This window comes from Pleurodeles waltl, chromosome 9 (assembly GCF_031143425.1).
Source record: "Pleurodeles waltl isolate 20211129_DDA chromosome 9, aPleWal1.hap1.20221129, whole genome shotgun sequence".
Classification (NCBI taxonomy): Eukaryota; Metazoa; Chordata; class Amphibia; order Caudata; family Salamandridae; genus Pleurodeles; species Pleurodeles waltl.
In genome coordinates, this window is record NC_090448.1 from 1,089,930,309 (window position 1) to 1,089,945,236 (window position 14,928).

A 14,928-nucleotide genomic window follows, 5' to 3' on the forward strand; every position below is an offset into this window, starting at 1 on the left:
TTTAGCTAAAAGAAGTTTTTGATCTGTTTGTGAATCTATTTTTAATGTAGTATTTCATTGTGCATAATCATATGTATCTTTTTTGGGAAATTTTATAATTCTGAAATGTTTATATGTATCTAATGGTACTAGTAAACCTTTGTTTCACAAACAAAAAAGTGCCTTTTGGCAATTCTATCAAACTAGCGAAATTAAAACTACATTAATTCACATTTATTCGTGCATGGCAGCCAGACCCGGCTACTTTTTTTTATCTATCAGGTTACTGTAATAGGGCTTAAAGTCTTGCATTACAATGATTCCCCTATGTACATCAAGGGAGAACTTCTAGGCAGCAAGTTTATTGATAAGAAGTGATCATAATCTTGATAGAAGTGAGAATACCACATTGCACATTGAGATTCTTACCGTTGGGACTTCCACCCTGAGGAAAGCCTCATGGCTGGATAGGGCTGCGTTAATACGATCTGCTTCCCTGAGGAACTTCTGAAGCTCCAGACCTTCCTCTAGCTTCTTCTTCCGCTGAGTCCACAAGTCACCAAGCTCTCCAGTGTCTCGTGAAAGCTTAGTCAGCGAGTCCTGCACCTCTGGGGCACAGCTTGGTTTTCCATCAGATACCTTCTTACCCATCTCATGCAGCTGCTTATACCTGTTAGTGACAAAAGGCATTAGGAATATCCATGGAAATTGCAACACACTGCATGCTTATCCCATTCAAGGAGAACAACATATCTGGTACCCTTTATCAAACTTACAATGCTGGCAAAATGTTCAACCACAATGAGGTCAATTTGCTCTTTTTCAGGGTATTGAGGTCAACGTAAAAGAACTGAAAACTTGAATTTGTTCAGAGAGGGAACAAAAGAGAGCGAGATGTAATCCTAGATTGATACGATAAGCACATTTTAGAGATGACGTGTGAGAAATTCCCTTTTTACAGATCTCACCCTTTGTGCTACTAGCTTCACTATTTATAATCACTCAGACCTGATTTAAGAGGGGCAAAATAACTCTAGGTGAAATTCTGCCACCTGCAATGCTAAGTTTTTAGGTCCAGAATTTTCAGGTCCACAAACTCTGGACTTGGTAATTCTGGGTCTGAAGACCATTCCAGGATGCAGGGACAGGGCCAGTGGGCAGCAGCACAGGCCTGGCCCCTTTACAACCCATGCAGCAGGACAGTAGGAGGCTGCTCTGAACCTCACCCCATTACCCTACACACCCCAAGATACTTTACTCCTGCTCTGAGCAGCTGGAAAAATTCAGCCTCTTGTCTCCCTGGATTCAGGGAACACCTCACAAAAAAGGGCCAGAATCTCATAATGGGTGTCGCTATTTACCACTCTGTATGGAAAACTTATAATCCCTGGATTTGATTTTGGTTTAGGGATACCAACTATCAACATGAATTCTAGCCTTACAGAATCCATGCACCAAAATCCGCTGAACCCATATTGAAGGCACTTTGGTCTGAGTCCTAGTATGTATGACTCACCTGTCCTTCACACAATCTATTTCCTTCAGCAGGTAATGGTGCTCCTTGATGAGTTGCTCAGTGGAGGCCACATCTGAACCCATTTCGTCACTAGTCAGTTTTTCCTTCATACCATCCACCCAGAGCAGGAGCTTGCGATTCTCCTGCAGAAAGGTCTGGTGGTCTTGTGCTATCTGCAGGTTTCGTTTCTTCTCTGCTGCCTGTTCCTTCAGTTTGGCCAGAAGCCTCTCCATTTCCTCTACTTGCTTCTTGATGGCCAAGCTCTCTGCAGGGTTGGTGTTCCCGATCCTAGCAAACAACAACACAAGTAATTCAGTAAGTCTGAGCAAGCAGCACCAAGCCACAGATGAAGACTATGGGCCTGATTCTAACTTTGGAGGACGGTGTTAAACCGTCCCAAAAGTGGCGGATTTACCACCTACCGTATTACGAGTCCATTATATCCTATGGAACTCGTAATACGGTAGGTGGTATATCCGCCACTTGTGGGACGGTTTAACACCGTCCTCCAAAGTTAGAATCAGGCCCTATAATTCTTAATTTTAGAGACACAGCGTCTGTATTCTGTATGTTTGCTGGTGTGAGAGAGCAGGAATGTGAATAAGGAAATGGTGGAGACAATGAGAATGGAAGAATAGGAATACGATGCTGAGCTTAAGATTTACAGTATAAAGTGCTGGCTAGTCAAAAAGATGTTTCAGGTGTTTGGCGGAGTTCTATACAAACGGTGTATGCACTAAGCAGGGGTGTCTGCCTGGTGGTTGCATGGAGAATGTGTACACAAAGCTGGAAGTTCAGAGGTGACCAATGTGAAGTATCAGGCTGGAGTAGACCTGGAGGGTCTGTCCTGAAGGTTATGGACCCAGTCTTGTTGAGTGCTTCGCAGGTAACGCATGTTTGAATTTGCTATGCCTTAAACTGAGACCAAAAGGGGCGGGTCATGCATTCAGAGACTGAACAGATGCTTGGCTGCTTTTGTCTGTATTTCATGCTTTTACTAATTGGCCTTGCCAATGTAGAACAGAGTAGAATATTTAGGGCCTCATTATGACTGTCCGATAGCTTCTGCTACTGCACATTTCAGAATTATGGATACTGCAATGTAAATAGCACCTCTGGATAAATGTTATGGGAGGAAAATACCTTCTAAATACCGGGACATGCGGATTTTGGTGTGGTAAGCACCAACATCTACATATTACTTTCCATTATTCGGGAATAACTCATAATTAGGTCTTATTTATCACACCTGATAAATTCTGACCTAGTGGAGTTGGATTTTTATGGAGTGCGATAAATATTGCACCAGTTACCAGCCACTTCGTAATGAAGGCTAGTCTTGGAGGAAATATGATAATTATGATGATTGATGCATAGAGGTGAATAGGCAAAAAGCAGGTCATGTTAGTGGACAGCATTAGCTGAAAGTCATAGGCTTTGATGGATATCTAATACTGTAATCATCAAAACAGAAATTGTAGAGATGTGGCAATATGTCCTCCATCATAAGGAATGTGACACAAATAAAAGGAAAATAGAGGAGCTTGTACCTTGTTGACCATCAGAATTCCTTTACATATGTATTGACAGCACCACCTCAAGGGACATACCAGTCTGAAGTGAATAGTGAAATAAAACAAAGCTATATTGAAACAGAAACTAAAAAGCTTGAGAAAGACCCAGTTGCTAGCATAAAAACTTGAAATGCAGTTGCTCATATAAGCAAAACTGTAACTTTCTTCTGCCATGTTTTCTTACTTGGGGTCACACTGCCCACAGTAAGTTGATCTGTTCTGCAATTTTAGCTCAAACGAGTGACAAGACAGAATGAGCTTGCTTAGGAAAAAATCACTTACAGTAAAAAACACCAACATTTTTTTTAAAGCTGCTCTATCTCGTTCTCATCACCTCAGCTGTGCTCAATGTAAGAATTTACCACGTGACTAACACTACAGTTGGGTATAAACATGATCTTATTGAGCATTACTGACCATTGCAAGTGGAACTCCCGTTTGACTCTGAAACTCACAGACTACTGACTTTATTATGCCAATAAACAATTACGGCTCCGAAGGACCTGTGAGGAGAGTTTCTTTGACACAAGCATTTGATGCAGTTGGGGGCGCTTGAGTGTGTAGCAACATGATGGTCACACCGTTGTGAGGCTCCCTGCGCAGGGCACAATAATCCATTGACACCACCACCCTAAAGACGACTTTCGCATCTATGTGCCCTCTGCAACGACCCTCACCTGTCATGAAACCCCCATCCAAAGTTGGGCCATCCTCATGCCTGGGGCTCCTCTGCGCTACTTCCTGCCTTGCTAGGCCTGGTGACATGCTTGCTGAGGCCCTCCTGAGGTGGCCCACGCAGATGTGGACTGCAGCATTGGGGGAACCACGACAGCAGGGGAGAGGCTTGCAGCTACATAGAGGGCTGTGTGACAGCAGGTGGGCCCAGCGCTGATTGCCCCTGACGCCTGTTCAAGATTGCGGAAGCCGATCTGGGACACGGACATTGTGATGCTGCTTGAGCCTTGGGCGCCCTGGACCAAGCCGTGGATGAGGCTGGCTTCTGGTCTGATGACAGATCTCCTGACACCCCTGGAGGGGTGGGGACCTGGTGGGGTGGCACTGACATCGATATTTCCTGTGGGGCCGGGTGGGTGGCCAGAGGGGTGTTGGAGGGGTCTTGCCTGGCGGCACCCATGCTGGTGTCCACGTGGCTCTCCTAAGTCATGAAAGGAAAGCACAGTCCACACCTTGAATGGAGGACTACAGTCAATCATTCCTGGCCTCGTGGGTCATTACAGATACCTGGGGTGGCGGCATTGGCCCCACACATTATCAGCCCCTTAAGTCTGCATCCCGCTTGGGCCAACTGGTGTGGATCTACTGCAGTGAGCGGGATCATGGCCTTTGACACTAGTGCCTAGAGGAGCTTCATCAACTACTAGTGGGGCTCAGATACAATTTTACTCGACTTACCTGTCTCCCCCTCGCCTGTGATCTAATGGAGCTCAGCACTATGCCATTTCATCCCGGCCTGTTGCATTTTACCTCATTGTGTGTACCTGGCCCCGGTAGCGGTGGCATGCTTCTCATTCCATCTGTCGCCTCTGATTGTGCGACACTCCTTCGGCTTCGCTGATCACCCTACGCAGCTGCCACAAAGTACTGTTCTATTTCTCTAGCAGCTATTGGAACCTTTGGTGTACCTGTTCGGTGTGGGGAATTGTAGTGCCTCCCCTTCGGTGTGACCTCTGGGCCTACACAACTTCTACCCTGGTGCTTTGCCCACTGGCGGAATAGGTAGGGCTGAACATAAGCAAGCCAAACTGAACTATGACGTGAAGAGAGCGCCTAGAACGATGTCTGCTGACCAAACAGAGGCCACACCACACTTAAAGGACCTTCTCCGTCAGATGCAATAAAGCCTGACTTCAATTGACCATAAATTAGGTAGCTTGACAGAACGCGTCAATACCATGGCCATGGCACTTGCAAAATTTCAAAACAGGAGAAACATATTTCAACCACTGAATCACACATTTAGGAGGTGGAGGATACTACAAATACTGCCACTGAAAAACTATTCGTGGCCCGGTCCCGTCGGAATAACATACGGATAGCAGGCTTTCTGGAATCCACCAACATAGGAGTCATGGTGGCCTTTGTTGAAACCCTCATCAAAAAACTATTTAACACTGAATCTTTCTCCCCCCTCTTTGCTGTGGAGCAGGCCCACTGTTCTTTGGGACCTAGAACTCCTCCGGGGGCCCTGCCGCACCCGATTGCCACCCACCTATTCCACTATTGAATCCTTGACGTGGTTCTATGCTTAGCCCCTTGAATGCCACCCCCTTACTCATGAAGGCACTGAGTTCTCCATCTATCCTGATTTCACACACAAGTACAGCAGGCCAAGTGATTATACATCCACCTTAAGCTGAAGCTATGCCAGGATAATATTCCCTATGCTCTACCCGGCCTGCCTCAAAATTACTCTCAACGACAAATCCTGTGTAGTTGCAGACCTGCAGGCTGCAAGATGCTTTCAGTGGAAAGCCAGGAAAACAAGATCTTTTCCCGCTGGGAGCCAGTAATCTTTAAATTTGATGGACTTGAGTGATGTTGAATGACACAACCTGTAATGTATATTGCTAACTGCATGCCTTCACTTCATTTTCCTTAGGGCGCATTAATCTTCCTATGGAAGAGTTTTGAGCGATGCTAAGTGTCATGACCTGTCATGTATATCCTTACATGCATGCTTTTCCTTCCTTTTCCTTCAGTATCATTACTTTACTTCTTACTTTGGTGGAGATGCTATTATGATCATTGCATGCCAAATCTAGCTAAAGATTGTGACATATAATCCTGCTGTTTGCCCCTGCTTTTGGTGATGCTAGTTGTACTCTTTGAGGCCGGAAAGGACAGGTATTTAATCTTTGAATGATTCAGATGTCCATTTATGTGCCTGGTGGATGTCCCTTCTTTATGTAGGAGACACACTTGGCCAGCACTCTGACTGCCTTCACTGGGAGCTCCCCTATCGCCTAATCCACATGATTATTATTGAAAGTTGTAACAATAATGTCTTGTACATTTTGGGTTGTTGGGAATATGTTTTTTTTTTCTGTCACTGGTGAGTTGGGGTGGCTGGTGTGGGAGGGGGGTGGGCAGGATTGTTAAAGGCTGGCTGCACTACCTTGCTTTTTGTGCTGATGGAATGGGAGGGGACGGATGAGGGGGTTTGATGAATTATAGGTTACACTGTCACTGGCACAAGACGGCTTGATACATGATCCTTAACACCAACTACCATACTTCAGTGACTTCTCTCTTTTGGGACATCCGGAGTGTAGGCAATTCTCATAAGACTTGTCAAATACTAGCATACCTAGACACACATCACATTGATGTGGCACTCCTACAGGAGTCCATCCTCAGTCTTCAGGAGTCCCCAACATTTGCCACTGGCTGGAGTGGGTAAAGGTCCTAGTCCTGCTATTCCTATGGGCGAGGGAGGGCTGTACTGGTGAGTTGCGATCTGCCATTTATTGTCCACGCTGAGGAGGTTGACACACAGGGGACATACAATATCAGAAAAGCTTGCATCGCTACACAAAGCATCACCATCATCAACACTTAAGGGTCCAATACAAATGATCCTGGCTTTATTCGTCAGGTTTGGGACCAAGCTGATTTACTGTCCTCTAGGACGACACAACACAGCTGTTAAGTCATTATGACATATTATGGACACCCATGGACTTCTAGATTTATGGTGGGAAACACATGCTAACCTTCAGTAAGGTTCCCATATCTCCACAGCACATGGCACCTGGGCTTGACTTGACTACTGGCTGGGTTCCCAAAACATCCGGGGCTGGGCTACCCGTGTCAGTTATCGTACACGCACATACTCCAATCATTCCCCTGTGCTCCTTACCATCACAATACCTGACTCCAGGTATTGAACTTTACATGATGCATCCCCTCACTTGCGTTTACTGACACTGTGTTCACTTCAGAGGTCCGATAGGAGATTCTGGCCTTTGTTTCACACAACAAGGGCTTTGTTCAGTCTCCGGGACTAGTCAGGGATACATTCAAGGCTTATCTCAGAGGGATATGTATTGCAAAACTGCATGGCATGCGCACAACCATCCATAATCACCTGAATGCTTTGGTCAACGACCCTCGAGTTCTTGAGAGTGGGTGTAGCCATGACCGACTGTCACTAGTCTTAGCAGACATTCAAGATAAACTTGCAGATTTTAAAGAGGTAGCCGATATGGAAGTGAAACATATAGACTGATTTGCTACTGACAGAGCATACATTGAGGCTGAACGACCAGGATGCATGCTGGCTTGCAATGTACAGCTGGACAGGACTTCTCTGTCGGTGACTCAGGTGGAGGATGATGATGGTACCTTGGTACAACTCGGAGGCAATCCTACAAGAATCTGTAAACTATTATGCCAATCTTTAAACTAGCTGTCAATCCCCTGTGCGGAGGATTATGCTGCTTACTCTGACAGAGTAATGTTGGCCTGCCTTGAGGGACCGCATTGTCTCTTCTTGGTAGAACCCATTATGATAGATTACATCCTGGAAGCAATTTCCAGCCTCCATACGGACAAGGACCCCTGAGGCGATGGCTTCACAGCTGAATTCTACAAGATCTTTACTGATCTCTTGGCATCCAGACTCCAACATGTTTAAGCAGAGACCTGGAGGAGTGGCACACTTCCACCCTCCTTTCAGGAGGCCATCATCACCATTTTCCTGAAACCTGGCAAGGATCCACAGCACCCAGACTCCTATCGTTCACTTTCACTCATAGATACTGATTCCAAAATCTTTGCCAAAATCTTAGCGAAAAGAGTTCTCCTTCTCCTCTCAAATCTGGTCCTCCGTGACCAGGCAGGACCTGGCCGGTCTACATCTCACATCCTCTATACCCTTTTTGCACTGCCCCATCAAATGGACCCTACGCAGGTGGCAGCGGCAATCCTGCTAGAAACAATTAAATCGTTCAATTCTGTGGAGTAGGGAAAAAGCTTTGCGGTCCTTCACCACATGGGATTCTATGCCTGTTTTACCCGTTTAATCAGGTTTCTCTACATTAACCGTAAGGCCAGAGTGTGGGTCAGTGGGTTGACATCAGACCCATTCAACATACAGTGTAGCACAAGACAGGGATGCTCTGTGCTATTTGCTCTCATGATGTAACCTCTAGCTTCTGCTATAAGGAAGGGACATTGGTTCAGTGGCATAATTTTCGCACCGCAGAATCTAATCATCTCTATACATGCAGATCGTATTAAGTTTTTAAATGTATGCAACCCACGCAACTCAACTCAAAACCTAACACCAATCATATACAAATTTAGCCTTTTCCATATCCTCCCGGGGATGACAGTAAACTGTAATGAGTCTGCCATCTTTCCTCTAACAGATAAGATAACAGAACAATAGCTTGCTTATCCCATTCCTTGGTGCAAATCACCCTTGAAATATCTTGGTGTCAAAGTTAGCTGTAATGCTGAGACTATTATTGTTGAAAATTATGGCATTGTCATCCCTAGAATAGAGGACCAGGTGACCCACTGGATCAGGCTTCCTCTATCTTTGAATAGCAGAATTGCATTAATGAAAATGATTATCCTACCAAAGCTTCTGTAACTGTTTAGCAACATACCAATTCCTCTCACAATTTTTTTTTTCAACATGCTTAACTCTTTTGATCAGTCTCGCATGGACTGGCAGACAACCCAGAGTTAGATGGGAGGTCCTCACACTTCCTTATGACTAGGGAGGCCTGGCCGTGCCCAACGTTGAACGGTACTATCTTTGTGAGGAAGCACAATATGCCTGCTACTGACTCCACCCTCCACCATACATGGCACACTTGGTCATTGAACACGCTGTAGCCTTCCCAGCCCCACTTCCTTCATTAACAGGTCAGATACCCCGATGGAGGTGAGGTGAAATCCTTACGCACCACAAACAAAGTTGACCTAGAATGGTATCTGTTGACGCTATGGTCAGGATGGACAGATTGTACTCACCTCATCAATCCCTCACTCACTATCCTCTGCTGTTCAGCACACTCAGATCGAACACGCTGACCAAGCTTGCATAGTGGGGGGGTATGGGGTATGCAAAACGTATTCCCCAATGGTGAATACATCCACTTCCCTGCGGTAATAGAGAAAGCTGACCCTAATGCACTAGACTATTTTCTTTACTTGCAAACTCGGGCAAAATATAGGGGACATTACTCTGAGTTTCCAAACACGCTCTATGAATGTCAAGCCCTATCGGTCGATGCATTACTCCTAAAAATTGATCTATTGCTTTAAACAGACTAGTGCTCTCAACCCTGAAGGTTAACTGAGATTAATTCACTTCAAGTTCCTACATCGCGTTTACCGCACCCCACACCAATTACATGCATGTGAACTTTGATCGACCTCTGAGTGCACCCGTTACTGTGCTTCAGAGAGAGTTTATACATAGTGCTTGGTACTGCCCCTTCCCGTGGCTGCCTATTTGTCTCAAGTGCTCCAGGCCCTCTCTATCACGATCAATGTGACCCTATCACCATACCCTGAGATGGTCCTGTTGGGCTGCACTCAGGCAGTCCCACAGAGTCAGAGCAAATATTTGTCTATTGCCCTCGTAATGGCAAAGTGCTGAGTTGCTTGTCATTGGGTCAGGATTACTTTGCCAACGCTGACTGCCTGGGTGCACAATCTGATGTACTGTCAGGGGCAATTAGACACACACTATCTTCCTTTTCCCCCTGCAAGCAAGAAGAAAGCCATCTGGGGTCCCCTAAGCAAGCACCTCCTCGAATTAGACAGGCAGGTTCCAGACGGACGAGCCGACTAATGGTGCAGGTGCAGTATCCCACTCTGCTGAGATCCTCTACAATAAGTGGGCTGCAGGTCCTCTTTCTAAATGATGGCATTACAATACACAGGGGATAACCCAATAGTAACCTCATGGACCTGGGTAAATCATAATACATAACTACAATTGTCCAAATGGATTTTGTTTTCTTTTTAAGCACAAAAAATAATTTTGTTACCATGTAAATCGCAACATATGCAATCAGCACAAAACAACATTCGTCGTCTCGAATAATATTTATAAACCAATTCATATAAAAATTTACAATTTATTTCTTATCTTATGAATCAAAATCTTTAAATTGTTGCCACATGCAAGGATATTTTGTACACTTGGTAGAAACTCTCTGTGTGTAAATGTTATCCACTGTCCTACCCAAGGAAATCTGCAACGCTCATAGATTTCCTTGAGAAACGCTGGCATTCTTTCTGAATCCCAGAGAAGTCAAAAATATACCCCAAACGTAGATGTGATTCAAGGGGGTCGCATTTTCAATTTTCCAAGCTGCACCTTGTGAATTATTAACAAAAAGGATAAACGTGCAGCCTGTAATATGAAATACAAGGCATTGTATGTCACACACATTACACAGATAAGTAATATATCATAATTACTTTCTGATTCAACTTACGATTTTGCCATGCTCTTTAGGTACATGATTTTGCATTCCAGTGCATAAATGTCATGCTCAGTGTTAACCAGTGAGCGTCTCTCCGCTTCAAGACCCATTGGAGTACTGCTTGGCTCAGTACCCATAAAATGCTTTATCTTGTCTTGAAGGAGCAGCTGCATGCTTTGACAGTCTTCCAGGAAGGTTTTTACATCTGCTACACCAATCAATTCTGAATCCTTCTTTTCCTTCATGGCTTCAAGATTCCTCCACCTATGGACATTACATTAAAGAATACAAATTGCATTTTTAATGAAATGTGTTATTCTGCTACCATTACAGTATTAAAGGCTGCTAATCTCCAGTAGGTGACTAAATCATGATGTAGAACTTCAATGGCCCAATAACGAGTCACACAGGCATTTATGTGCCACAATGATGTCTATTCTTTTCAAATGTTTATTCTTGATTATTTGTGTAGTTAGTGGGAGGGTTTTGGGGGGAAATTCAAAGGCTAGCATTGATGAGGCTTGGGCTCAAAGGCTAAGGCTTTTATATTTTAGGTATGTCAAATGTGTTACTATCAATTGCTACTGGATAAACGACTAAAGATTTGGGTCCTTAGACTTATTCTTTTTGAGTTGTCCTCCTAGTCCCTACATTTTGTGCTTCTGGAGAATGGGGTATGATTGTCAGTTTTCTCAACAAGTTCATAAAAAATATGCATATCTGAACTGTGCCCTATAGCAAGCCAGGTGTTAAAAACTTTGTTTTAACCTGGTCATCAATAATTCTTACAAATTAAAAAAAACAATCCAGATTATCCATAGCTAATTTTATTTTCACACATACAACCCCCAGTCTACCACCATTTACCCATTCCAGCGAACTAAGGGCATGCACCAAATGTCCACGTACACCAGAAGAGGCTAAAGAAATGATCTCCGTAAAGGGTTCATTGGGGAGTGCCCCATCAGCCCAACGTGGAGCACGACCCAATGACGAAGCATGCCACCTTGTTGAATAAGGGTCTGTGTCTCATGGAAAAGATTTTCCGTGGGGCCTAAGAAATGTTCAACATGAATAAGTAGTCACTGCTGAATCGTTGATAACTAAAATCAACTCTCTTAAGGCTGTTTCTTGCTTATCTGACTGTCGCCACAATTTCATTACCAAATAACTGGTTTCTATTCTTGCTTCTCTACTCATGGAGTTGGTATCTGCGTCCTGAGAAAGTGCCTGTATCACTCCCCTTTTAAATAAGTCTCACCATGCAGTTAACCTCTTTAGCACATTTTGACAATTTCCTAAAGTTTCTCTCCCACTTCTAACCATCAAGGAGGTGGCAACAATTAAGCTGCAGGCCTACCTAGAGCAGAGCTCTATCCTGAGAGGTCAGCAGTCTGGCTTTACATCAGGCAAAAAAGCTAAGACTACTCTAATTCTTTCCTGCACAGCTCTTTTCTGTTCAGCACACGGATCCTCTGAACTTTGGCCTTTTCTGTATTAGAAATTCTGTTAAGTCTTGACTTATGTTTTTTTTACTGTGACCATATTGGTATATTTTGCAATGCTTTATGTTATCCAACACCATCTTCACCTAACCCTAGAATCCTATTTTTCATCTGAAACTTGCTGGGAATGAGCGGTGGACCCATTCATTCCATTATTTATGAGAAAGACTGACCCAGTCTAACTTCAGTGTTTTAAACTTTTAAAACTCTTCCAATTGCATGATGCACTGTTGAATCGACATGACACAGACGTGCTGTAGAAAACCATTCTATGGTGCTAATATTCTAAGCACTTTCAGAGCAAAACATATTACTAAAGCAATACACTGGCTTTATACTGAGCCTAAAATGTAATCTCATTTAAATATCGAGAGAGAGAGGATAAAAACATCAAATATATAAAGTCATGAAGAACAAGATAAGTTCAGTTGGAGAGCAGAACACTGGTAAAAGATGTTTCATTCTGTGCTGTGTTATACTCATTTTATTAGCCAAATTACGGGTGTTAATTTAGAACATATTTTAATTTCACTTGGAAAAAAGAGAATTATTTCCAAAGCCAACAGGTCTGTCTTAGGCTGCCAAGTTGTTTGCTCTGTCAATGCTTGTTTTGTAAACAAAAATGTATATACAAGGGCAGTTATCTTGAAATGGTTTCTGTTATTAAGTATTGGAAAAACCATGTTTAAGTGGGGGCACCTATTCATGCATGCATGAATAATTATCTTTGAATGTTTCTCACTTTTCTAAAACTAAGCAAAGATGGCCGCCAATGTGTATTCCTCTCTGTGTACATCATCATCTTGTATTAGTTGTCATTATTATAGTAAACATAATAAATATGGCTGTCAAGTTATGCATATAATGTAGCAGAAATGTTAGTATTGTCCCTCATATAACAGTGATCATCTATATATGACAGTTAATGCAGTATGCTAACCAAAGTATTAATAGATTGGTTGCAAAGTGATGCACTGAGAAGTTATACTAATGTGCATTCACTGTAGGTAACTAACGAAACCCTTGTGGTATAGCTATTAAATGTCATGTTAAATTAATTAATTAGTCATTATGTTAGATGTCATGATGAAACTTAACAGTCTGCATTAAAACAATACGAGATTTTGAGAAAGAGTAATTTTAAATTTGTGTGCAAAGGTAGAGAAAATGTAGTTCTGTGCCATATTCACAGGAATGCATTTAAATAAGTTATTTCAGCGCCTTGAGACCCTCATTGGTTAGAAGTGCGCTTTCAAATGCCTTGATTGATTGATTGATTTTGTTTAAAAATTACTGTAAAATAAATGCTTATTAAAGTTTCTTAATTTTGGATTTATGATTTGATTGTTAAATGTGTTTTATTTGCACGATTTAATGTGCAGTTTTAATTAATTTGCATTACCCTAAGTGAGGCCCTGTATTCGTGTTTGTGCAGAAATTATTTAGTCATCTTGTTAACGGGGGTCTTTCTTTCAGATTTCGTACTCATGAGAATGCTTGCTTGGTAATAGATGTCTATTGTTTTAAGCATAGTGAGTCTGGGAAGTTGTTCTTGTGTACGGATCATCTAGGAATGTGGATTTGCAACATATACAAATGTTGCAAACTTGCATAGAAGAGTACAGATGGACAACGTTCTCATGACAAACCTGAGAAATTTCTCAAATGTTTCAGTCTGAATTGCATGATCGATTTCTATTGGATGTTACACTTTCAACGTCATGTAGAACAATGAATGGACGAATCATCTTGCCCTATGAACTTTAAATTACCCTTTACGGATGATCTGGAAGCAGAGTTCCACTCCAGACCCCACAGAGCTGACTTCCTTGAGCCCTATTATTGCGTGCTGAACCCCTTAATCTCTAAGAGGTATAGGTGGTCATTATGAACATGGCGGTCTGGACCGCCACGCCGGCGGTCATTACCGCCAACGGCATGGCAGTCCAGACCGCCATATTCTGAACATAGTAGTGAACTGGCTGCAAAGCAGGCAGTTCATTACCACCCACCGCCAGGACAGATTCGACCGCCGTGCCGACTGTGAGTACATTCTACCCGGCGGTGGAGGCAGGACAAGCGGTGGGATTACAATCCCATTTCCACCAGGGAGTCCCTGGCGAGTTACCCACCAGGTAATCCCTGGGGGAAAGCATTCGGGTGACAGTAATAATCATTCTTGTCACCTGTATGTGACATGCCTGGCCCCCACCCCCTTTCCACTATCCCTACCCACCCCCAAGCACCTAGAAAAGCCCCCACCCCCACCCACGAATCCCGAAAACCAACCCTCCATCCCCATGCTGGTCCCCCCACCCCGACCCTCACCATCCCCCATCCCTACATACAGGTCCCCCAAACCACAACCTCCCACATCCACATGCATGCATTCACGTACATGTACACACGCATACATGTGCTCAGACACACATCCTCCCCACATAAACTCATGCACACCCCCATGCAGTCACACACTCAAACACACCTCCCCTCCCCCTTCCCTCTTGGACAGCACTTAACTTTTCCGTCACGCTGCTCCGGGAGGGAACGGGCTCCCTGGATGCAGCTCTGCTGCCATCGCCTCCTCTCCATACACCACCATGCCTAAAACTGCTTCATTATAGGCGTGGCGGTGTATGGAGTGACGTGGCGGTGAGGGTGGAGCAGCATCAACCCCGCCACCGACCGCCTGCATAGCGGGCCCCACCGCCGAGGGCACCATGCGTCATTATTTGGCGGGATGCTGGCCACCAACACTGGCGGTCTTTCATTGACTGCCGGCACGTTTGCCGTTGGGGCATCTCGCCGAGAACATAATGAGAGCCATAGTATTCTCTGCTCCTGCCCCTTTGATGTGTCTTGGTGAACCTTAGAGATTTTCG

The 14,928-nt window shown here is 44.0% G+C and overlaps 1 protein-coding gene across 1 annotated transcript in view; it reads right to left on the reverse strand.

Moving 5' to 3' along the window:
* Positions 1-14,928, reverse strand: part of SPTBN5 (spectrin beta, non-erythrocytic 5) — a 1,780,873-nt gene that overhangs the window by 1,387,340 nt on the left and 378,605 nt on the right. The window contains exons 18-20 of the mRNA XM_069208774.1: positions 10,554-10,805; positions 1,496-1,783; positions 409-649 (exon numbers count right to left, since the gene is read on the reverse strand). Coding sequence (XP_069064875.1) covers positions 409-649; positions 1,496-1,783; positions 10,554-10,805 — 781 coding nt within the window. The remainder of the gene's footprint in view (positions 1-408; positions 650-1,495; positions 1,784-10,553; positions 10,806-14,928) is intronic.